General features: G+C 41.4%; 2 protein-coding genes across 4 annotated transcripts in view; one reads left to right on the top strand and one right to left on the bottom strand.

Annotated features, from left to right (window-relative positions):
- The window catches only part of DOCK1 (dedicator of cytokinesis 1), a 221354-nt gene that overhangs the window by 73753 nt on the left and 123682 nt on the right, over positions 1-23919 (top strand). For both annotated transcript variants that reach the window (XM_072129711.1, XM_072129712.1), the window contains exons 24-27: positions 8370-8440; positions 13137-13243; positions 14688-14815; positions 15960-16055. In XM_072129711.1, coding sequence (XP_071985812.1) covers positions 8370-8440; positions 13137-13243; positions 14688-14815; positions 15960-16055 — 402 coding nt within the window. The remainder of the gene's footprint in view (positions 1-8369; positions 8441-13136; positions 13244-14687; positions 14816-15959; positions 16056-23919) is intronic.
- INSYN2A (inhibitory synaptic factor 2A) overlaps positions 18629-23919 on the bottom strand; it is a 35792-nt gene continuing 30501 nt past the window's right edge. For both annotated transcript variants that reach the window (XM_072129714.1, XM_072129713.1), the window contains exon 4: positions 18629-22441. In XM_072129714.1, the coding sequence (XP_071985815.1) occupies positions 22258-22441 (184 nt within the window). In that variant the 3' untranslated portion in view covers positions 18629-22257. The remainder of the gene's footprint in view (positions 22442-23919) is intronic.

Below are 23919 nucleotides of genomic sequence, written 5' to 3'. Positions count from 1 at the left end.
CCTAATTTTACCACAAAAAAATGGGAAATCCTATTGACTCGAGTATAAACCTAGGGTGGGAATTATACATTATATAGGTAGCCAGCCCCCAGCCCCAGTATATAGTATCCCCTCAGTATATATGGTTGGCCCCCTCTTCCCCAATATATGGCTAGCCCCCCCTGCCCCAATATATACGGCTAGCCCCCCGTGCCCCAATATATACGGCTAGCCCCCCGTGCCCCAATATATACGGCTAGCCCCCCGTGCCCCAATATATACGGCTAGCCCCCCGTGCCCCAATATATACGGCTAGCCCCCCGTGCCCCAATATATACGGCTAGCCCCCCGTGCCCCAATATATACGGCTAGCCCCCCGTGCCCCAATATATACGGCTAGCCCCCCGTGCCCCAATATATACGGCTAGCCCCCCGTGCCCCAATATATACGGCTAGCCCCCCGTGCCCCAATATATACGGCTAGCCCCCCCTGCCCCAATATATACGGCTAGCCCCCCTTGCCCCAATATATACGGCTAGCCCCCCTTGCCCCAATATATACGGCTAGCCCCCCCTGCCCCAATATATACGGCTAGCCCCCCCTGCCCCAATATATACGGCTAGCCCCCCCTGCCCCAATATATACGGCTAGCCCCCCCTGCCCCAATATATACGGCTAGCCCCCCCTGCCCCAATATATACGGCTAGCCCCCCCTGCCCCAAATATATACGGCTAGCCCCCCCTGCCCCAATATATACGGCTAGCCCCCCGTGCCCCAATATATACGGCTAGCCCCCCGTGCCCCAATATATACGGCTAGCCCCCCGTGCCCCAATATATACGGCTAGCCCCCCGTGCCCCAATATATACGGCTAGCCCCCCGTGCCCCAATATATACGGCTAGCCCCCCCTGCCCCAATATATACGGCTAGCCCCCCTTGCCCCAATATATACGGCTAGCCCCCCTTGCCCCAATATATACGGCTAGCCCCCCCTGCCCCAATATATACGGCTAGCCCCCCCTGCCCCAATATATACGGCTAGCCCCCCCTGCCCCAATATATACGGCTAGCCCCCCCTGCCCCAAATATATACGGCTAGCCCCCCGTGCCCCAATATATACGGCTAGCCCCCCGTGCCCCAATATATACGGCTAGCCCCCCGTGCCCCAATATATACGGCTAGCCCCCCGTGCCCCAATATATACGGCTAGCCCCCCGTGCCCCAATATATACGGCTAGCCCCCCGTGCCCCAATATATACGGCTAGCCCCCCCTGCCCCAATATATACGGCTAGCCCCCCTTGCCCCAATATATACGGCTAGCCCCCCTTGCCCCAATATATACGGCTAGCCCCCCCTGCCCCAATATATACGGCTAGCCCCCCCTGCCCCAATATATACGGCTAGCCCCCCCTGCCCCAATATATACGGCTAGCCCCCCCTGCCCCAATATATACGGCTAGCCCCCCCTGCCCCAATATATACGGCTAGCCCCCCCTGCCCCAAATATATACGGCTAGCCCCCCCTGCCCCAATATATACGGCTAGCCCCCCCTGCCCCAAATATATACGGCTAGCCCCCCCTGCCCCAATATATACGGCTAGCCCCCCCTGCCCCAATATATACGGCTAGCCCCCCCTGCCCCAATATATACGGCTAGCCCCCCCTGCCCCAATATATACGGCTAGCCCCCCCTGCCCCAATATATACGGCTAGCCCCCCCTGCCCCAATATATATACGGCTAGCCCCCCCTGCCCCAATATATATACGGCTAGCCCCCCCTGCCCCAATATATATACGGCTAGCCCCCCCTGCCCCAATATATATACGGCTAGCCCCCCCTGCCCCAATATATATACGGCTAGCCCCCCCTGCCCCAATATATACGGCTAGCCCCCCCTGCCCCAATATATACGGCTAGCCCCCCCTGCCCCAATATATACGGCTAGCCCCCCCTGCCCCAATATATATACGGCTAGCCCCCCCTGCCCCAATATATATACGGCTAGCCCCCCCTGCCCCAATATATATACGGCTAGCCCCAGTTTTCCCAATTCATAAAAAAAGGTCAAAACTCACCTTTCCTTTCCCTCCCCCTTCGCAAGACCAAATTAGAGAAGACCTGTGGGGGGGAGGGGGGGTTTAGGTGAGTAATGACTTTGATGATTTTTTTTTAATTGAGTATAAGCCGAGTTTTTTTGTGCTAAAAAAAACTCTGCTTATACTCGAGTATATACGGTATTCCTTCAAAGGATTTTATATAGAGAGACCAAACACCACAACACTCCAAGTATTTCAGTTCAAAATGAAAGCACTTTTATTCCCATATAGTTATCTAGTGAGTTTATATAAATGCATTGTCCTGGTTGTAATTATATATAAATTATTTCGGCAGTTTTGTGCTTTATGATTTGCTCACTTACTACTTATCTCTATAGGGAATAAGGCAGCAGAGACTCCTGCTACAGGCTGTGATTGTGGAGCTGTAGAATTACATTACAGGAAGTTATCACAGAGATTTTTTGGGAATGGAGAGAAGGTTTTTTTCATGTTTGCAATGTATTAAAAGCGTAAGGGTGAAAAGAGATCCCTCTCTGTATTTAAAGACCACATATTACTGATCTTTCATTCATTTATAAGTCTTCATTGGGGGGGGAAATGCACCAGAATAGCGAAACTGCAATAGGAAAACGTTCCATATCAAAGAGTTTGATACGAGCCCCGTAAGAAAGTCGTGTGAAACGCTGCGGGCTATGTAAACCTTTCTTTTTTCCCAGGGTAGTCAGTAGAATTTAAGATTTCTTGCTTTTCACATAGTGATTAGCATGTCCGCGCAGGAAAGAGAGAAAACCAATGGTTTGTTTGATTAATATCAAGCAGCAAAATGGATTCACAGCTGTGCACGGGAGGGGGTGGGGAGGTGGGGGGAACAATTCCGCATTTCGCATCGGCCTATTTCACTGACCTGAAAAAAAAAAAAAAAGGCGTCTCTAATCAGGGAATGACTTATAGGTTTATGTAAATGGGTTTTTGTTTTTCATCTCCTCCACTTAAGAACTTTAATGCCAATCAATTCACGTTGAAGGTTCATTTGTAAATGGCAACAAGGTTCCATTTATTTTAAGTATTGGGGATAGATTGGCAACTATTGATCATGTACTTACATTTTCTCCAAAGGCAAACAACGGTGAATGTATTTCTCTTACACGTAGAGCCCTGGTGCATGTGACTAGGAAAGGCTTCCATGGTAAATGCTGCATTGCAATCCTTGTGCGCTTCCCAAAGTCTGACGCATTCCCACCGTTCTCCGGAGACTATTGCCGTTACTAGTATTAAAAATAAACAGAATCTGAAAACGTGAAGAAGTGCGAATTCAACCAAATGGTGCAGATGATAATAAAAGACTTTGTAATATACTTTATGAACCCCTTAATGGCGTGTGACGTATCAGTATGTCCCATGTCTGTTACTGGAGTATGGAGAGGAGCCCTCTCCATAGAAGCTGGGTGTTTGCTGCATATTGCACAGATATTAAGCCTTTGCTTGCCGCTGGCACATTTGTAACTGTGTTATGTAAGTATATGGTAGGATAGATCAGACAACCTAGGGTTAAAATACCCTAGTGGGGTCTTAAACAGTAAAAAATAAAATAAAAAGTTAAAATGTAAAAATGAACAGATGAAATCATAAACATGATGGGAATCGCCACATCCCTAAAGTCCTGACCTATCAAAATATAATAACGGTTATTCCCGGTGTTGAACCCAGTAACGGAAAATATCGCTCACCAGATCCACTTCGATCCCATAGATTGGCTGAAGTGGTCAGGTGCCTTTTTAAAAACCTTTAGCCGGTTATAAAGGGAACCTGGGACCTCATTTTCACTAAAAGCAGGTTGCAAAAACCCATCACACCTGCAGTGCAAATATACCTTTCTGCTTTTTCTTAGCATTTGCATTACAATATAATTGTGTGTTACAACCTTGCATCCTGGCAGAATTCTCTGTTTAGTCCCAGGGTTTGGGCTTTGGTTTGGATGCATCTCAAAAAACAACATGTAACCTGTTCTGTGCTGCAGACTCCTCAGTTCTCAGCCCCCACCCTGTGCTCCTCCCTCCTGTTTCTTCACAAAGCTCACAGCCTGATGACATCAGTGGGAGAGGGATGAGCTGTAACGGAGCACAAAGGTGGAGGCAGAGATCTGAGGAGTCTGCAGCATAGACAAGTCACTTGTCTTTTGAAAAGCAGCCAATCCAAAGCCCAACCCCTAGGACTACACAGGGGATTCTGTCAGAATATTAAGAATAATATTATTATTCTTATTCCCGGGATACGCCTTTAAGTAGATAGACCTCTGTAAACCATGAAAAGTCATGGCGCTTGGCTCTGCATCGTTGCCCCTTCAAACAGCTGATACATATGAGGTGCCCAGAGTCAGATCCTCCCTGTTCTTATATTGATGGCCGGTCATTCCTTCAAAGAAACCATGATCGATTAGACAGCGGATATTACTGCAGTACAACGAGCCCTGGACATTCTGCTCTGTGGCCAATAATCAAGGAAGAACATTGAGGATCACCAAAGACGTCCACGTTTATTCCCTTCAGTCTTATTTAATAACAAATTCATGTGAGTGATATTTCTATGTGATCGGGGCCGACCGCAAATTATCCAATTATAGCGAGAAATAAAAAGGAGTGTAAGCAGCGGTCACCTCTGTGGCCCCTTACGTAACCTTGGTGCATTGACGGCTTCTCTGGGTATTGATCTTTAACCTCTGGGGGACTTGAGCAGGTTTTGGACACAGGAATAACATTAACCCTCCAGTAGCCGAGATCTTAGTGTAGAGTATATGGCAGATTGTAAGTATTACATATCTAAGGTTTACCAGGGAAACCTGATTAGTCGTGTATTGACTGTAAGACGTAATGAAGCTGACACCTCTGATTAATACAATGTGTGATGTACATTAATAACCCACATATGGAGATGCGGCTGAGCTGAAACGCTTTGTCTTATCTAAATTATTTTTATTATTGGTATTTGATGGGGGATCATAACTATGTAGAGTGGAGTCCAGCCTTTATTATGTCCATGATGGATGTGGTTGTTTTGTGCTAAAGGGGTATTCCTAACCTAAGGACAAGGGGGCGCCATCACTCTTCTCCTCTGAGAACAGTCTATCCTCCTCAGTAGGAGTGAAGGACACGCTCCGGTGAGGCCATTGAAGTGTATGGGGGATGTGGATAGGTCCCCCATACGTTCCTGTGAATGTAGCCTAACAGTTTGCATTACTGCTGTCAATCATCCTACAATTGGAATAAAAGTGGGGTTAGGGTGAATGAATGAAAAGAATTGTTAGGAAATGAACTAAACAATAAAGAACCTTCTGATAAAAAGTTAAAAATCCATTTACAAGACTAGAGAGGCTTCTATATCAATCAATTGGAGCAACAACTGGTTCGGACTGATTCAATTCAGACCCGAAACTTCTTCTCTTTTGAAGTATTTGGCGAATCTTCAGTGAATTGAATCCTAATTAATTTGCTCTTCTCTGATTAGGTTAGTGGGCGTATTACCTATTGTCTAAGGAGTTTTCAATGGCTGATATAGAGCGAGAAAGGGATCAGGCAGTGGAACTTCTGCATGTCCAATCCTTTTTTTTTTTTTTTTTTTTTAGCCTATTGAGGAATAAGTGAGGTCTGCATACCCCTGCCAGTCGGTTGCTTGAAGCGTTCACTGTTTTCTTGTTCCCAAATATATATATATTATCGTCTGTGTATATACTCGAGTATAAGCCTAGTTTTTCAGCACAAAAAAAGTGCTGAAAACCCAAACTTGGCTTATACTCGAGTAAAAAAATATAGGTTTTACCAGGTTTTTGTGGTTAAATTAGGGGCCTCGGCTTATACTTGGGTCTGCAGCACTTGAGTATATGGTGAATATATATGTGTGTGTATATAAGTAAATATATTTGTATATAATAATGGGATTGATTTTCTGTGAAGTGCTAAGTGCATATACAGGCGGTCCCCTACTTAAGGACACCCGACTTACAGACGACCCCTAGTTACAGACAGACCCCTCTGCCCACTGTGACCTCTGGTGACCTCTCTGGATGTTACTATAGTCCCCAGGCTGCAATGATCAGCTGTAAGGTGTCTCTAATGAAGATTTATTGATAATCCTTGGTCCCATTACAGAAAAAAAAATTTAAACTTTGATTGTCACTGGGGCAAAAAAATGTTTTTGTCTGGACCAACAATTATAAAATATACAGTTTCGACTTGCATACAAATTCAACTTAAGTACAAACCTATGGACCCTATCTTGTATGTAACCTGGGACTGCCTGTAGTTGTATTTGTAGCCATGGCCCTTCCAGTCGAGGTCTCGTTTTCTATCATATCGGTAGGTTTGCTGCTGACACGGGTCTCCGATGTTTAGACTTACCAGTCATTAGACAATTGCACAGGGTTATTATATCTCGTTGTTCCAATCCCCGTCATTCTCTATCGCTCATCAGTCTCTGACGCTCACTGATATTTTTAACACCATCAGGAACATTTTACAGAATTTGCCATTAATCGATGTCACATTTTGACCTCTTTTCCATCTCATTTCCTGTTGCTACAGTAAGTCCCGCACAGTTTCAGGTCATCCGTCCAAGTTTCTTGTTGTAGTTTCTTGTTGTAGTTTCTTGTACATTTGAGCCCTTTTGTGCTGATGTGTTCCTTACTATTAGATATAATGAATTGAATTGCAAATGGGGGAAAACACTGAGAAGATTTAAATATTAACCATTAAAGGGTTTTTTCCCACATTCAATGGTTAAAAAAAAAAAAAAACCTACTAAGGCCCTATCCACATGACTGTGTGGGGGCGGTGATACGGCCGCACAATTTGTGGCAGTATCACGTATGCCATTAAAGGTTTATAGCTCCTGCCCGCGGTGCAGTGAGCACACTGTGACGGAGCCGGGCTGTTCAGCTTTCTATGGAGATGGGATGGGTGAGGAGCACTCGGCCATCCTTTCTCCTCCTCCTGACCTTGTTCTCTCCTCCTCCCGACCTTGTTCTCTCCTCCTCCCGACCTTGTTCTCTCCTCCTCCTCCTCCCTGCAAGCACATATTAGTGTGAATGGGGCCTTACCCTTCTCTGGCTCCCGGTTCCTGTTTAGCTCCTATACTCCAGTTTCAGGCAGTGGGTCTCGGCAAATGCTCAGGGGGCTCACAGCTTTGTCTAATGATTGGCCTGGACTTCTGTTTTTGGGGATTTACTTCCTTTGTTGTCTCCTGATCCAAGGAGGCTACTCATTGGGCAAACTGGGTCTCGCAATGCCCCCTTCCCCCACAACTTCCATTCTGGCGCATGGCCAGTTAAGTATTATTATTATTATAAATTTTTGTGTTTATTCTTGTTCTTCTTTTTTTAAATTCTAATAATTTAAAATAAAACAGGGTTTTTTTTGTGCCATATAAAAGCACAAAATATGGTAAAAATATGCGTAAGATAATTAACGGTTAAAGGTTTATGGTTTATTTTAAAACCAATCATTTTGTTGTAGACATCCAGGCATCACAGTTGGTCACAAAGGGGTTAATCTTTTACCATTCTATTCTTCTAGTTTATAAGCGTGTATTGTTTTTTATTATTTGTGGATTACGTTTCCTAGTTTTTTTTGTATTTATATTAAACGTAAACCTGTTTCCTCTGGAGATGGCTGCACGAGGTGTACAAGGCTTTTCATGTTCTATTTATGTCACATCTATCTATTTTATGTTGTTTTTTATGATTGTGTGTCGATTCCCATTTGTACTTTTGTGTTCAATTTTTAATCGCCATTGACCAATCTACACTTCACAGAAAATAAAATTTCATTCATATGAATCACAAATTTATGTTCTCGCCCCACACGACCAAAGTCGTAATTACCTATTTTTACTCGGGGCAAATGAAAGGAAGAATTTTTTTAATTTATTTTTTTAGTTTAATCATTTCTGTCCTGTTCTCCCATTGAGGGTTTTCCAGGCATATATTGATAGAGTGAAGAAAATTTTTCTACCCCCATCAAAAGATTTTCTGTTTCATGTATGATAAAAGATGTTCCCCTGGAGGGAGGAGACGGGCTGCGATCATGATAAAGGTTATTTATTATTACACACCTTGCGCCGACTCTTGAATCCGACACCTGAGAGTAGAATTAATCGCCAGAGAGAAGTTGCTGCAATTTTAAGTAGATTTTTTTTTTTTTTTTTTGCGGCTGTTTTTATGTTTTTTCCCCTACCTTTTTAGATGCATCTGTATCTTTTCTTTCAACCTTTTGAGATGCGTCATGCTTTAAAAATTGTAATAATAAAACTAGTTAACAATGCGACTCTTCCCAGGGAGCTGCACTGAAATACCTGCCAACCATCGTGAATGACGTCAAGCTTGTGTTTGATCCTAAGGAGTTGAGGTAAGTTCTACCACTACTACTACCTAATACTACTACTTACTACTACCTAATACTACTTACTACTACCTACTACTACTACTACCTACTACTACTACTACTACCTACTACTACTACTACCTAATACTACTACCTACTACTTACTACTACCTAATACTACTTACTACTACCTACTACTACTACTACCTACTACTACTACTACCTACTACTACTACTACCTAATACTACTACCTACTACTTACTACTACCTAATACTACTTACTACTACCTACTACTACTACTACTACCTACTACTACTACTACCTAATACTACTACCTACTACTACCTACTACTACCTACTACTACTAATACTACTACTACCTACTACTACTACTACCTACTACTACTACCTACTACTACTACCTACTACTACTACCTTGTACTACCTACTACTACTACCTTGTACTACCTAATACTATTACCTTGTACTACCACCTACTACTACCTTGTACTACTTACTACTACCTTGTACTACTTACTACTACTTACTACTACCTTGTACTACTTACTACTACCTACTACTACCTTGTACTACTTACTACTACCTACTACTACCTTGTACTACTTACTACTACCTACTACTACCTTGTACTACTTACTACTACCTACTACTACCTTGTACTACTTACTACTACCTACTACTACCTTGTACTACTTACTACTACCTACTACTACCTTGTACTACTTACTACTACCTACTACTACCTTGTACTACTTACTACTACCTACTACTACCTTGTACTACTTACTACTACCTACTACTACCTTGTACTACTTACTACTACCTACTACTACTACCTTGTACTACTTACTACTACCTACTACTACTACCTTGTACTACTTACTACTACCTACTACTACTACCTTGTACTACTTACTACTACCTACTACTACTACCTTGTACTACTTACTACTACCTACTACTACTACTACCTTGTACTACTTACTACTACCTACTACTACTACTACCTTGTACTACTTACTACTACCTACTACTACCTTGTACTACTTACTACTACCTACTACTACCTTGTACTACTTACTACTACCTACTACTACCTTGTACTACTTACTACTACCTACTACTACCTTGTACTACTTACTACTACCTACTACTACCTTGTACTACTTACTACTACCTACTACTACCTTGTACTACTACTACTACTACTACCTTGTACTACTTACTACTACCTACTACTACTACTACCTTGTACTACTTACTACTACCTACTACTACCTTGTACTACTACTACCTACTACTACCTTGTACTACTACTACCTACTACTACCTTGTACTACTACTACTACCTACTACTACCTTGTACTACTACTACTACTACCTACTACTACCTAATACTACTACCTACTACTACTACCTTGTACTACTTACTACTACCTACTACTACTACTACCTTGTACTACTTACTACTACCTACTACTACTACTACCTTGTACTACTTACTACTACCTACTACTACCTTGTACTACTTACTACTACCTACTACTACCTTGTACTACTTACTACTACCTACTACTACCTTGTACTACTTACTACTACCTACTACTACCTTGTACTACTTACTACTACCTACTACTACCTTGTACTACTTACTACTACCTACTACTACCTTGTACTACTACTACTACTACTACCTTGTACTACTTACTACTACCTACTACTACTACTACCTTGTACTACTTACTACCTTGTACTAATTACTACTATTACTTACTGCTACTACTACTCCCTCTTTGTGTTAGAAGTTCTTCTCGATCAATTATTTTTACATTAGTGTAATAAAATTGAAAAGAACTGATCATTCCCTCTATCCGTACCCCAAGTGTCGCCTCTTGTCATTGCCGGCTTCTGATGGTCTTGTGAGGTCTTATTGAAGACATGCACCCGCTACAGCGGCTGCCACCTGTATAAGGGCTCATGCACATGTGAAAAATCATGGTCCTTGTCCATTCGAAGGGCCCAACTGCACCGCAAATCCATGCAGGACCTGCCCAAAGCGGCCTCAGACCTTAGACCTTGTCTAATAGAAGTTAATGGGGGCTCCATGTGCAGTCATGTGCATGAGGCCTTAAATCTGATATCATCATTCCACAAATAAGTTGTTCACTTTGTGCAGAATTTCTGTGGTTTCCCATCCTTAAAGTGGTCGTCCACTTTCAGAAAATAATTGAGTTCTACAATTTTCCAATATACTTTCTTTATCAATTCCTCCTTGCTGTCCTATGGAAAGCTTATATGTTTTCTTCTAGCGCATAGAAATCTGTCCTTGGTCATGTGATGTCTCACAGGTGCATGGATCGTTGTGTACCTGGTCATGTGATGTTACACAGGTGCATGGCTTGTTATATCCCTGGTCATGTGATGTCACACAGGTGCATGGCTTGTTATATCCCCGGTCATGTGAGGTCACACAGGTGCACGGCTCGTTATATCCCTGGTCATGTCATGTCACACAGGTGCATGGCTCATATATCCCTGGTCATGTGATGTCACACAGGTGCACGGCTCATTATATCCCTGGTCATGTGATGTCACACAGGTGCATGGCTCATATATCCCTGGTCATGTGATGTCACACAGGTGCACGGCTCCTTATATCCCTGGTCATGTGATGTCACACAGGTGCATGGCTCATATATCCCTGGTCATGTGATGTCACACAGGTGCACGGCTCGTTATATCCCTGGTCATGTGATGTCACACAGGTGCATGGCTTGTTATATCCCCGGTCATGTGAGGTCACACAGGTGCACGGCTCGTTATATCCCTGGTCATGTCATGTCACACAGGTGCATGGCTCATATATCCCTGGTCATGTGATGTCACACAGGTGCACGGCTCATTATATCCCTGGTCATGTGATGTCACACAGGTGCATGGCTCATATATCCCTGGTCATGTGATGTCACACAGGTGCACGGCTCCTTATATCCCTGGTCATGTGATGTCACACAGGTGCATGGCTCATATATCCCTGGTCATGTGATGTCACACAGGTGCACGGCTCGTTATATCCCTGGTCATGTGATGTCACACAGGTGCATGGCTCATATATCCCTGGTCATGTGATGTCACACAGGTGCACGGCTCTTTATATCCCTGATCATGTGATGTCACACAGGTGCACGGCTCATTATATCCCTGGTCATGTGATGTCACACAGGTGCACGGCTCATTATATCCCTGGTCATGTGATGTCACACAGGTGCACGGCTCGTTATATCCCTGGTCATGTGATGTCACACAGGTGCATGGCTCATATATCCCTGGTCATGTGATGTCACACAGGAGCACGGCTCATTATATCCCTGGTCATGTGATGTCACACAGGTGCACGGCTCATTATATCCCCGGTCATGTGATGTCACACGGCTCGTTAGTAACTCAGAGTAATCATAGTTGTGTGACCTCAGATGAACATGCAGAGATTTCTATGCACTGGAAGTAAACAATGAAGCTTCCTATAGAATCACAGAAAGCAGAGATCTAGAAAAGCAGGAGGATTTCATAAAGTATATTAGAAAACTGTATCACTTTTCATTACATAAACCATATTGATTATTTGTTGAACGTGGATGACCCCTTTAAGGACATAAATTATTGGCTGTGATGCATATGTATTGTAGTGATGCTCCAGAGACCTGGTTTTCTAAAAGGGTTTTTCCTTCCAAAGATTTTTTCAGAACCCAAATTTTGGTTGGTTCCGTTCTTCAGTGTAGCAGTTTTCCTCGGCCAGGGCTCCGGATTGTGCGCCCTCCTAGTTGGCGCCTGGGGCAAGGTCCTGCAGTTGGGTACTTGATTAGACTTGGGCTGATTATGATTTGTTATAGATGGTGAATCTCTGGTTTTCTCTAAACTATGCACCAAATTAAGCAAATTTTCAAACCTTTCTCTGCTGATGTGTATAACCGGAGTAACCAGGATGATTTGTGTCCTGGGGACAGGTCATTTGTATTTTGCGTGCGTCTTCCTGTGAATACCCAGAGATTATGTGACTATTATCTGGTAGATTTACAGTGACACAGAACTTATACACTTATGTTAATAATTGGAGAAAGGGAGGACAAATTACCGGCTGGGGTATAGTGAAATATCAATAGGTTCTTAGTGCGCTGAGACTTTATATCTTGTGTGTTGTATAAAGCAGATCTGTCCTCTCGGTATATTTCGTGTTACAGCTGCAGGTCTATATATGTAGTGGCCAAAATTATAGAACTGAACCAATACCAGGAATACTTAGTTTACGATTGACCAGCAACTCTGTGATCGTAGTGTTAAAAAGTTGCTTACTGTATTGTATAAATGGCAAACTTGTCTGATTATCTTTCGCATTTCAAGTCTATTTGGGCCTTTAGTTATAGATTGGACTGAGCCGTAACCGGGCCTCTTGACTAATGGACACAGCGCCTCCAGTGGCGCATTCGCAGGGGTGCAGGGTGCTTGTATCTGAAGTTGTTCCCCTAAGAATAAGGGATACATTCCATAATCCACAATATCCCTTTAAAGGTACCACAAGGCCCATTCAGCATTGGTGCCCTTCCATACCTCGGGACCCTCCTGACCCTTGTTATTTGCTTCACTTTTTTACGTGGTGATCAATAATCCTTTCAGAACTCACCTCACTTTCTTTTCCACAGCAAACTATTTACCGACTTCATTGTGAACGTTCCCCGAGATCGCCTGGTGCGGCAGAAGCTTTACTGCCTTATAGAGATCGTGCACAGCGACCTTTTCACTCAGCTCGGTAAGAAAGGGGTGGTCCAATGCCAATGCCTTGTATGTGTGATGATAATTACTTACCAGAAGGACACCTACCATAAGTAGCATCAAGGTCACTGCCAACATTGGGCTGCGGCGGAATACCATATTTTTTGGACTATAAGGCGCACAAAAAATCCTTTTGATTTTCTCTGAAATAAAAGGTGCACCTTATATATGAACCGCACTTACATACAATAGCTGCCTTGAACTGTGCACAGGTGTGCCACCTGCTGGTCATTAATCCTTATAATCAGGTGCGCCTTATAATCCGGTGCTCCTTATATATGAACCTAGACGTTTTAGCAGGCATTTATTGATGATGCGCCTTATAATCCGGTGCACCTTATAGTCTAAAACAAATACTGTAATCACATTGATGTAATGTCTGTTATTATGTAACACGTTTTCATACAGGTATCGCTTTCATTACACTGCTATGAGCTTTACTGCTTGGGAGGTTGTCTTATACGTATTAGGCTGCATTCACACAGTCGTATGGGGGACATATATTTCCGGCCTACATATATACGTCGGATATATGTCCCCCGTAGACTGCAATGGGCCCACGGTACCGTACGGAGCAGTATGGTGCAGCACAAGTGCGGCACCGTACTGTTCTTCACCCCGTGAAAAGATCGTACATGTCCTATCTGTCCCCCGAAATACAGCGCCGTGCCCCATGTTTCTCTGTGGAGAGGGGCGCTGCTCCTCTCCCCGGTGCAAACGTGTGCCCGGCGTGTTGCGGTACGACGGGCACGCTTTAGTGAATGTAGCCTTAGACACATAGGTTTTCTATAATTGGTCTTGACTCCAAACTCGAGCAAGTTGTCAGGGATAAGTGTCTGATTGTAAACAGTGGTGAAGGGGTCAAGTCTTTTACTGTAAGCATGACTGCTGAGGCCCCCAGTGATCACAAGAATGGGGTCTACCTGTACTCCATGCTGAATGGAGGGGTGGGGTGTATGCTTGTCCAGGCTTGATTCACTTCTATGATGTGGAGGTGAATGAAGCTGTGGTCATGCATGTGAATAATCACTTGACGGCCAATGGCCCCCATTCTCGTCATCTCTTGGGGTTTTAATGGTTTGATCCCATGCAATCGGATAAATATACTTTATCTTGTTAGGAAATAATTTAGAAATACATTAGTTGATTGATGAGTGCATAAAGGGTTTTCCCAACAAAAGATATTTTATGACCCAGTCTTGCATCTTCCGGGCGTAGTTGAGATTCTTTTTTAAAGCTTTTCTGATATGAGCTTCAGATTTGGCAGAATATGGACTGTAGAAGTGGTGACTGTATTAAAGATAATAACCTCTTATTACACAGTCTGAGGATGCGTCCGCTGCGACCTAAGTATTTTATAATATCATGAGATGCGTCTGTTTTAGGGCTTTTTCTTTATTGTTCCTTTGCTTTGTCTTCAGAGTGCAGGGAAATCTTACTGCCAATGATGACGGAGCAGCTGAAGCATCACCTGGAGAGACAGGAGGAACTTGAAGCTTGTTGCCAACTGCTCAGCAACATCCTGGAAGTACTTTACAGGAAAGACGTGGTTAGTAATAAGGAAAAATTCACTCCCGTTAACCGACTTGTACCATTATTCTTTTATTTATTTATTTTTTGTATCCAATTCACCATGTTGTTCAGATACTCATCTTATCCATGTATCTGCCTGGGTGATTAGCGGTAAAGGAAATCTACCTTTGAAATTCATCCTGATAAATGTCCTGAGGGACATTACTCATAAACCCAGGCACCGTGACTGTGGTATCTTCTTATATTCCTAATCCATGGTCTCCTTCCTTCCAAAATCAACTTTCTTAATTATGCTAATGAGTCTGAAGGGCTATGGGCATGTTACAAAAAAACACACAGTGGGAGGGAAGTTGATTTTAGAAGGAAGGAGACCAAGGCGGGATTTTGGGCGGGTTTAGGGGCGGTGACTGCCCCATGACGCGTGGCAATCACCGCTGGCCTATGGAACAAGGGGGGCGGTCCGTGGTTGAGGCAGCGCCTCGGACCGCCACTTCATGAATACGTCGGACCGCTTTGAGAGTGGTCCAGTATTTACATTGTACTCCGCTGCAGTGTTAGAATGATAGCCTTATCGGAAACCTCCAATAACGCCATCTAACGCTGCAGTGTTTGTTTTAGCACAAGGAGCTTCTAGGGTGCAAATTTCTAGGTGACAGGTCCTCTTTAAAGGCAAACATTCCTCATTTAAAGACCATATTTAAGGTTATATACAAGTACATGTAATACAGGACAGCATATTTGCATTATAAACAAAACACATCATTTGTCCCGATGTGCTAAACCTCCGTTTATGAGATTTTCTTTTTCCACTTCATGTCATTACTCATTCTGTTGGAATAGGATGGAGAAATGGAGACAAATTGCTGTTGCAAAAGGATACTGCCGTTTATTTCAGTTTTTAGAAAGTCAATGTAAAGCTTACAGCTTAAGTCAAAACATATTCAGATCATAAATATATTACAAGATTATAAAAATAGAATAAAATGCACGTTGTAAAGACTTGTTTAAGCCCCGCGACTTCAGCGTCCTAATTCTACCGTACAGACGACTCCCAATTTATCGCCACTGAATATTAGCGCTGCCATTCGAAAACAATCTGCATTAGCATTTCATCGAACACAAATATCTAATTATTTCGGTATTTCATTTTTCTGGTACAGGGTCCAACACAACGACACGTTCAGATTATAATGGAGAAACTTCTGAGGACTGTAAACAGGACCGTGATCTCCATGGGGCGGGATTCGGAGCTCATTGTAAGTAAACAAAAATTTTAGATTTTGAGTTTTTGTAATCTATTCTTCTTTTATATACTTGCATTCTTATGTTTACATTCAGTGCTTGCACACAGAGCTCATTCTCAGCGACCTACTGTACTGTGAATGTAAAGAATGCAAATATATAAAAAATACTCTCTAAATTCCGGGTTACTAGAGATATGAACCTTGTTGCAAGGCTTTGTGCACCCGAGCCAAACAGACCCCATTGTAGGGCGAGTTTCTACAATGGAATTTGATGCTGATCCACTGAAAACTTTACATCAATTCTATGTGGCTTTGTTTTTCTGTATTTGCCGGCTGAAGCTTGGCCACATTGTGGTCACTAAAATGATTAAAACTGATAGGGGCTTCATGCGATTCTGCAGATTAGCAATGATATTTGATAAAATCTCTTCAGCTCTTTTAGCCTGCATTGTAACAGCAGAAAACTTAACGCATATCAATCACATGTGGACGTTCCCTAAAGAAATGTTATGGGCCTTCTGCACCCTCTGAGCTCAAAAAATTAAAATGCATGCAAAGCCTCTATGAAGATTGTGGTCCTTTTTCAGTTTTTTGCAATCGTTGGCAACACATTTTGTGTAGTAAGTTGCAACATATGGCAACACACTCAATCTGCCTAGGCAGCTCCTTGTATCACATTTTCACCAATGGGGTTGAATATGTTATTTTCTGCCAGATCATCAAGGGGATCTTTCCTGATTTATGCAAAATAGAACTAGATCTATAAAATCCTTGAAGTAGTCCACAAGTGAATTTTGACTGCTTTGAAATCAAATCCTCTTAAGGAAAGTTTACACTTTGAATACGTGCTGTCGATTCTCAAATTGGTTAACTAATCCTAAAAAGTTGGGTTCCCCAATGCTGAATGGTTGAAACATAATGTCAGATTTTTGTGCCCTGGATGTTTAGTTGTTCCTTTTTAAAGTGTCATTGTGTTACCGTAATCTATGTTTTTGTGTTCTTTTAGTAAAAATATTTTATATATTTTTTTACATTTTTATATCTTATATTGAATTACTGTTACCAGTCTAAATCTTAAAAAAACAGTATCTCTAGTTATTGCTTATTGAGACAGATTTGCAGTCCATAAAAACTCTGAATTTATGTAACCAAACAATTGTTGAATTTAATAAAGTTTTATTAGTACAGAAGCAAGGACCTGCATCTTAAAGAGGACCTTTCTCTAACTGTAGTATTGTTGTCTATTTTAATAGTTGTTTATAAGTTGTTTCTGTTTTGAAGGCAAAAATGGCGCTGACTGGTCGTGGCTTCGTTTAAAATATTTTGTTCTTTCAAAGATAAAATATCCGTCAGAACAATCGAAAAATAAAAGTATAAGAACAACGCGTTTCACGCTTGGACCAAGCGGTTCATCTGTTCTTATACTTTTGTTTTTCTTTTGTCCTGATGGATATTTTATTTTTGGAAAAATAAATTGTTTTAAAGCACAGCCATGACCTATCATCGCCATTTTAGCGTTCAAAACTGAAAAACACCCCGTACGGGATATCGACTTACTACTGGGAACTGTCTCAGCCTCGGGGAAGAAACAGAACCACGAACGTGGCAGCAGTAAAAGGTCTCTCTTATAAAAGCAACACTAGGAGTTGTGTCCTACATGCACAACTCCCTCAGGTTAGTAGTTTATCACACTACTAAATCATTGTATTTCCTAAGGGTAATGCACTATAGAGGCGACCCTTGTCTCCCCTATTTTTTCTGTATCTAAAATGTACATCACCTTTTCTAAAGAATCACTGGGATCCCCATCCTACACACTTTCAATCCTTCATTTCTTAAAGGGAACTTAACACAATGAATCTCCATATGAAACCAACAACAGGACACTGCAAAGGGGCAGGAGCTAAGCACCATCGTAAGCTTTAGGCCTCATTCACACGGCCGTTGGGGTGGGGCATATATACGGCGACTTGTATACGTCCCCCGTAAGCCGGCAATGGGCGCACATCGCCGTATGGAGCGGCACCGTACCGTTCCGTAGCCGTGATAAGATGGGACTCTCCTTCTCACCCCGGCGCTGACTGACGTGTGCTTGTCGTACCGTAGTATGGCGGGCACACGTCAGTGTGAATTCAACCTTAGTTAGCCAGGTAGATTCCAGAATAAATATGCATATTAGGCCCGAAACCGAAAAAGGCTCCACCTCCAACTTCTAATTACCTCCTGTATTCACTTGATTGACAGCATCCTACAGCCACGACACTGCTCTGTCGTGACCCCAACCCTGTTGCGCTCCCATTACACTTGAATCTCTTGCATATTTAAGAAAAACGAGTTGCATCTATTAATTTTTATTACTAGATATGCTGGTGTACCCTGTGGTTGGCCCGATTGTGTTGTAACACAAAATCCTAGAGCAAATATCTTGAGAATGAAGTAAAATCCACAATAACTTGTTCAGGTCTAGTGAAATGTAAAGCAATACGGTAGTTAATTTATTTGCACTTGATTCAATAGAAAACTAAAAAAAATCTACTTTTCTAATAAATGATAACCATGCAGTTTTCTATGAATTTAATCATAACGTCTGGGCAAAACTTTATTTGGGGATTTAAAAACATAGTTTTACTTGTGCAGCATAAACATATGTATATTATAAAGAAATAAATACAGTAAATTGTCTCTCTCCCCGCCCAGCAAATGAAACAATTGCACTTCCTTTGTGGCACATTACTACCATTCCTTTAACACAGACTATATTATACACAAAAATAATTTTGATATTTCCTTATGTACATTTTTTTTTTAGCCCTATTAAGCGAGTCTGACGAGTAGTATTTATGGATGAAGCATAAATTTAACTGGGCATGAACACACATTTGTTTTACGATACTTAAGAAATTTCTACAATCCTTACACTTGCCTCAAATTATCACATAGTGATAGAAAATAAAGCACTTTTTTTTTTCCAAAAATCCCAGTAACAAAAAAAAAAAAATTATAAAAAAAAAAAATCTGAAATCCATGCATTTTCTTTCTTACCCATAAAATATTCCTTTTTTATACATTGCTTTCACACTCTTATTATTGTATATGTTATTTATCCAATATTGCAAAAAATAAATAAATTGGGAGTGTACATCAAATCCTGCTTTGCAGATGTCTCAAATTAAAAAAAAATAAAAATTGACATCTAAACTCTAGGCATAGGATTTTTCTAGTAATCCAAAACTATTGTAGACATATTACAATATTAGAAACACATTCCCCCTGTTCCAGTGACCGTGCTCTGGATTTCTAGGGTCTTCAGTCCTAATAGACCAGACGTGGACATGGTGGTCATTGTGCAAGTGATGGCATCAGTGGTCTCATGCTGCACATTCACATGTGACCTCTGAGACTATGTCATGTGAACAATGACCTCCCTTATACTGGTTCAAAAGGGCCATAAGGGCAGGGAACCGGGGCCACCATTGCCAGAACAGTGTGGCCTTAGGAGAGTTTTTTTTTATTTTTTTATTTGACTTTCTGTTATCAAAAGGCACCCCCCTGCACTGTTGGAAACTTTTTTTTAAGGATTTACCCCAGTTAGAATCAGCTCAATTCTATTCAATATTATTTGCTTGATCTCTATAGAAACTTTAAATATAGAAATACATTTTTTTTTATCAATGAACATGAAAGGAACATTTTTTTTTAATCTGAGAGCTGGGCCTAGGCCAGGGTTAAAGGAGGTTTTCGGGAACTGAAAAACCCTGTTGGATTGGGGCAAGGTGGCAAAACAAAAGGACAATGGGGGACATTTATCATATATTGTTGCTTGTGTGCCGGCGTATGATACAGGCCACTCCCCCTCCATCCCACTGGATCTATCATGAGGCTTAGGCCCCCTAAGTGTATCCAGCGAGTGGTCAGGCTTCCCCCAAAAACCAAGCCAGGTTTGATCAGCATAGTTTTGCACAAATATTTTTGCAGGTTTTTCATAGGCATATAGCCATGGGACACTCGGCGGGCAGCTGCGTCTCTCTACACCTACATAGAGTGGACATCTTGTACTCCATAATAGCAGTGTGCAAGAATTGGCTATTATTTCACTGCTTTTTGGCGTACATGCAGTGATAAATTCCCTCCAATGTTTGGACCCTACTTCCAGTTCCTACATTGCACCTCTCTTTGGTATATACCCGGATGGAAGTGCCGAGAATCATGAGACAAGCTTCAGCCAATCGGTGGCCTCCTAAGACCATGGAATTTCACTTCCTCTTTGTCACATGTGACATCCAGTGAGGTCCACGAACTTCCAAAACGGGTCCTGTGACCCTTTGTGCCGCTACTGCAAGTCCAGAAGTGCAATGTAGACACTGGGAGCTGGTAAAGACACTTTTCTTCCGGCTTGGTTCTAGAAATTCCTGGAAAACCTGTTTAAATCTTTGAATTTTTTCTCTACGATTGATCAAGAGGAAGCCCCATCTTCAGCTGGTTTACTTAGAGAGACGAAAAAGGCAAATTTCTTAGGAATGACTAAAAATCAAGTTCCATATTTCCCTGTTTTTATCAAAATAAGATTCAAGAAAATTAATACCAAAGAAATCGCAGAAAGTAACTTTTTTGAAGTAATTTTTATATTTCGTGAACTGGTAATTTAAAAAACAAATTTAAATAAAATAATATGTAGTTGGTGTTCTCCACACGGCTGCTCGCTCCTTTATATGTAGTGTAGGGTTATTCTGTAGTATAAATAATTCAACCGTATAAAATTTTGTAACTTTTGGAAGCTTCTGCTCCTGCAATTTTTGTCATTCCCAGCGTATAGCTTATAGGATGTATTGGGTAAAAAAAAAATTAAATATATTTTTTTTATACTTATCCCACTTACTGCATTCAGGGCATATAATAATTGTATTGTACTATGTAATTCTTCATTCCCGTAGTTTTTGTCGTTTGAATAGTAAAGTTTAATCTTAACATTCTTTTTATTCTAAAATCACCTAGAAAATATCAATATACACATATATTTTTGTTTTTTTTTATTTTTGATTAAACAGACACTAGTAAATTTCACTTATCTAAATTTATACCTTTTTGTATTCAATAAAAATGTGTAGATCTCCTATGACCTATTATTATTATTATAACAAAGCATAATGCCAAATTAAGAGAGGAAAAAAAAAAAATAATAATAAGTCTTGGCTTCTTTTACAATTTTATGGCATTTAATACTTAGAAAACATCGTAAGGTTAAGACCAAACAGTATTCCAACATTTCGTTACGAAACCGTAGCCATAATTGTATTGTATTGTTTTCTTGTTTTTATGAAATTTTTTTTTTTTTTTTTTTTTTTTTTTTTCAATACTTTTTTTTTTTTTAGGTCTTTTGGGTACGAAAACATTAGAAATTAGATCTAAGAAAACATAACGTCCCAAATCCTTGACCCTGTCAACGAACAATGAGATTTAAAGGCATGTTCTGACTTTGGGATATGCCTGGCCGCTCTAACGTGAGCAATTTTCAATGTCTTGTTCTGTAATATTAAAGTGAGCATGAAAATGAGAGGGAACAAAAAAATATATACTGTAGCATGTGAAGGCATAAACTCCTAATCAAGTCACCTCTTTTGAGATTTTCATCGGCCTCCGACCATTTGAAAATTTTTGTGCTTTCTCCGGATTTTTGATGTGCTGAAAATTGCACTCATCCCCTGCTTGTATTTTGCAATAAAATATTTGATGAAAGCCCCTCCCCCACACCTTTTTTTCTTAAAATTTTTGTAATTTTTTTTTTTTCTTACATAAGGCTATAAACTCTCTTCTCGGATTCAGTTCTTAAACAAAAAAACTCTTAAAAACAAACCTAAATTATAGCCATTTTTTTTTTTTTAATGCCGAACCGAAATAATAAAAAAAACCCAAAACTTTCAGACTTTCTTTCCGTTTCTTTTCTTCTCTTTTTGCGAATCCAGATTTTAATTCCCGCATAGTGAGCTGCTAGTAAAAGTTGGCGCGTTGTGATTTATTTTTTCATACCTTGCTCCATGAGTTGCAAGTATAAAGGCCTTTTTGGTACACACAGTAGGTATCTGCATCCTAACCAGTCATATGCTTCTTGAGAACCTCCCGTTAACGAGATTCCCCCCCCCCCCCTCCGTCAATGGACTATTGTATTTTCTTAGATGATGCCTATGCAGGCCAGAGGCTCGTGTTTCCGCGGCTTTAGCTATAGGAACCAGAGTTTCCATCTTCCATGCTTTTTCGATTCTGTTTTGGATTTTTGCTTGGGAGTTGATGTGTAACTCTCGGCAGAATAAGGCAAAGGTGCAACCTGAGTTTCCTCAATGGGATGGAGTTTCTTCAAAACTGGTTGTAGTTTGTCTTCTTGCTGCTTAAAATCCAGTTCCACACTGAAATATTAGAAAAAACAAAATTGAGCTTAAAAATGGTGAACTGTGTTCCATAAATAGGCAAAATTAAAAGGGAAGAATGACTAATAATTTCTAAATCCTAAATTGCTTAAGATGCTTCCGAGTGGAAACGTTGGAAAACTCAAAATAGATCCTATTCCTGCCCTATATATTTCTTGGCTCTTCCATAAAAGTGCAGGTGAATGCAATTACATATGGTGCATGCATGACAGACAGGTGTCATCCATGTGCCATCCGGATTTGCGGATCAATTTATCGGTAATGAACTTGTGTGATTAGAGAGGAGTGGTCCAGAACTTTGGGCACGGCAGCTCCGCCTCACTTGGACATGTTACATGATGGACTGCAAAGTATCCAATTGGGCAGCTTTACACCCCTGGGCATGACTGTGGTGGACACATCTAGCCAATCACAGCCACTCCTAGTTGCTAAGGGCGTAAAGCTGCCTGATTGGCTACTCTGCTGCCCACCAAGCAACATGACGGAGCTGCCGAACCTAAAGTTCAGGTCCGCTCATCTCTAGTTGGGACAAGCTAGTGACATAGTTTACCAGCCTTCCGTTTTTGAGGCACCGTCTGGGGTTGGATGATTAATCTTACTCTACCCTTTACGCCTTTTAATTTTTTTTTACTGCAAATGTTTGCTAATCTTATTGGCATCATTGGGGCAGATTTATCTGAAAGTAATTGCAAACTTAGAAGAGCCCCAGTCTTCAACTGAATGTCTAATGCTCAATGATAGTCAGGTAGTTGAAATGTAGTTTTGGAAAGCAGAGAAAGTCTGGTAGAGAACATACACATTTACTTTGACGTTTAATACCCAGTAATTGCTGCACACGGTTCTGATCTTTCCCCCAAATGTAAGATCAAAAGCCCCGCGCTCTGCCCGCTACCGCTAAACCTCCATGATAAAAGAGAGAACTTGAAAAGACTCCATCCGTCGCTACGTGTTCTAGTCAAACATATGGAGGAAAACAAAATATCTTCATATCACTTCTATTCTCCAGTCAACTCTAAAGGATTTCAACGCTTAGGACGTCTGTGAGATCTGTGTCCCACCAGCAACGTAAAAAGGGGGGATGTCAGTGAATGAAGTAGAAATGTAAAGCTGCAATCTACTATAAAAGATACTTTCGAACAAGTGTTACACAATGGCAAGGGGCGGCACGACCATAAGTCGGACGGCTACACGCTCGTTACGTCGTAGATCCCTGTGATGGTGGAAGTCATTAGACCTGCTGTCAGGCCGGGATGTGTCCATGTCACACTTGTTTAAAGAGTCACCCCCCCAAAATCCCCCCACCAAATATGTCCCCCCTTATCCTGTCCCCACTCGCTTTATATTTATTCAAATTTTATTAAAATTTGTATGTGCAAACTTTGTTTTAATGGATCCAACCTCTCAAATTGAATAAATATAAAGGGGTTGGGGAGAGGATTAGGGGGAACATATTTAGT

This window comes from Engystomops pustulosus, chromosome 11, assembly GCF_040894005.1.
Source record: "Engystomops pustulosus chromosome 11, aEngPut4.maternal, whole genome shotgun sequence".
In the NCBI taxonomy this organism is placed as follows: domain Eukaryota; kingdom Metazoa; phylum Chordata; class Amphibia; order Anura; family Leptodactylidae; genus Engystomops; species Engystomops pustulosus.
Note: the sequence above shows the minus strand (reverse complement) of the source record. Positions and strands in the feature narration are given on the sequence as shown.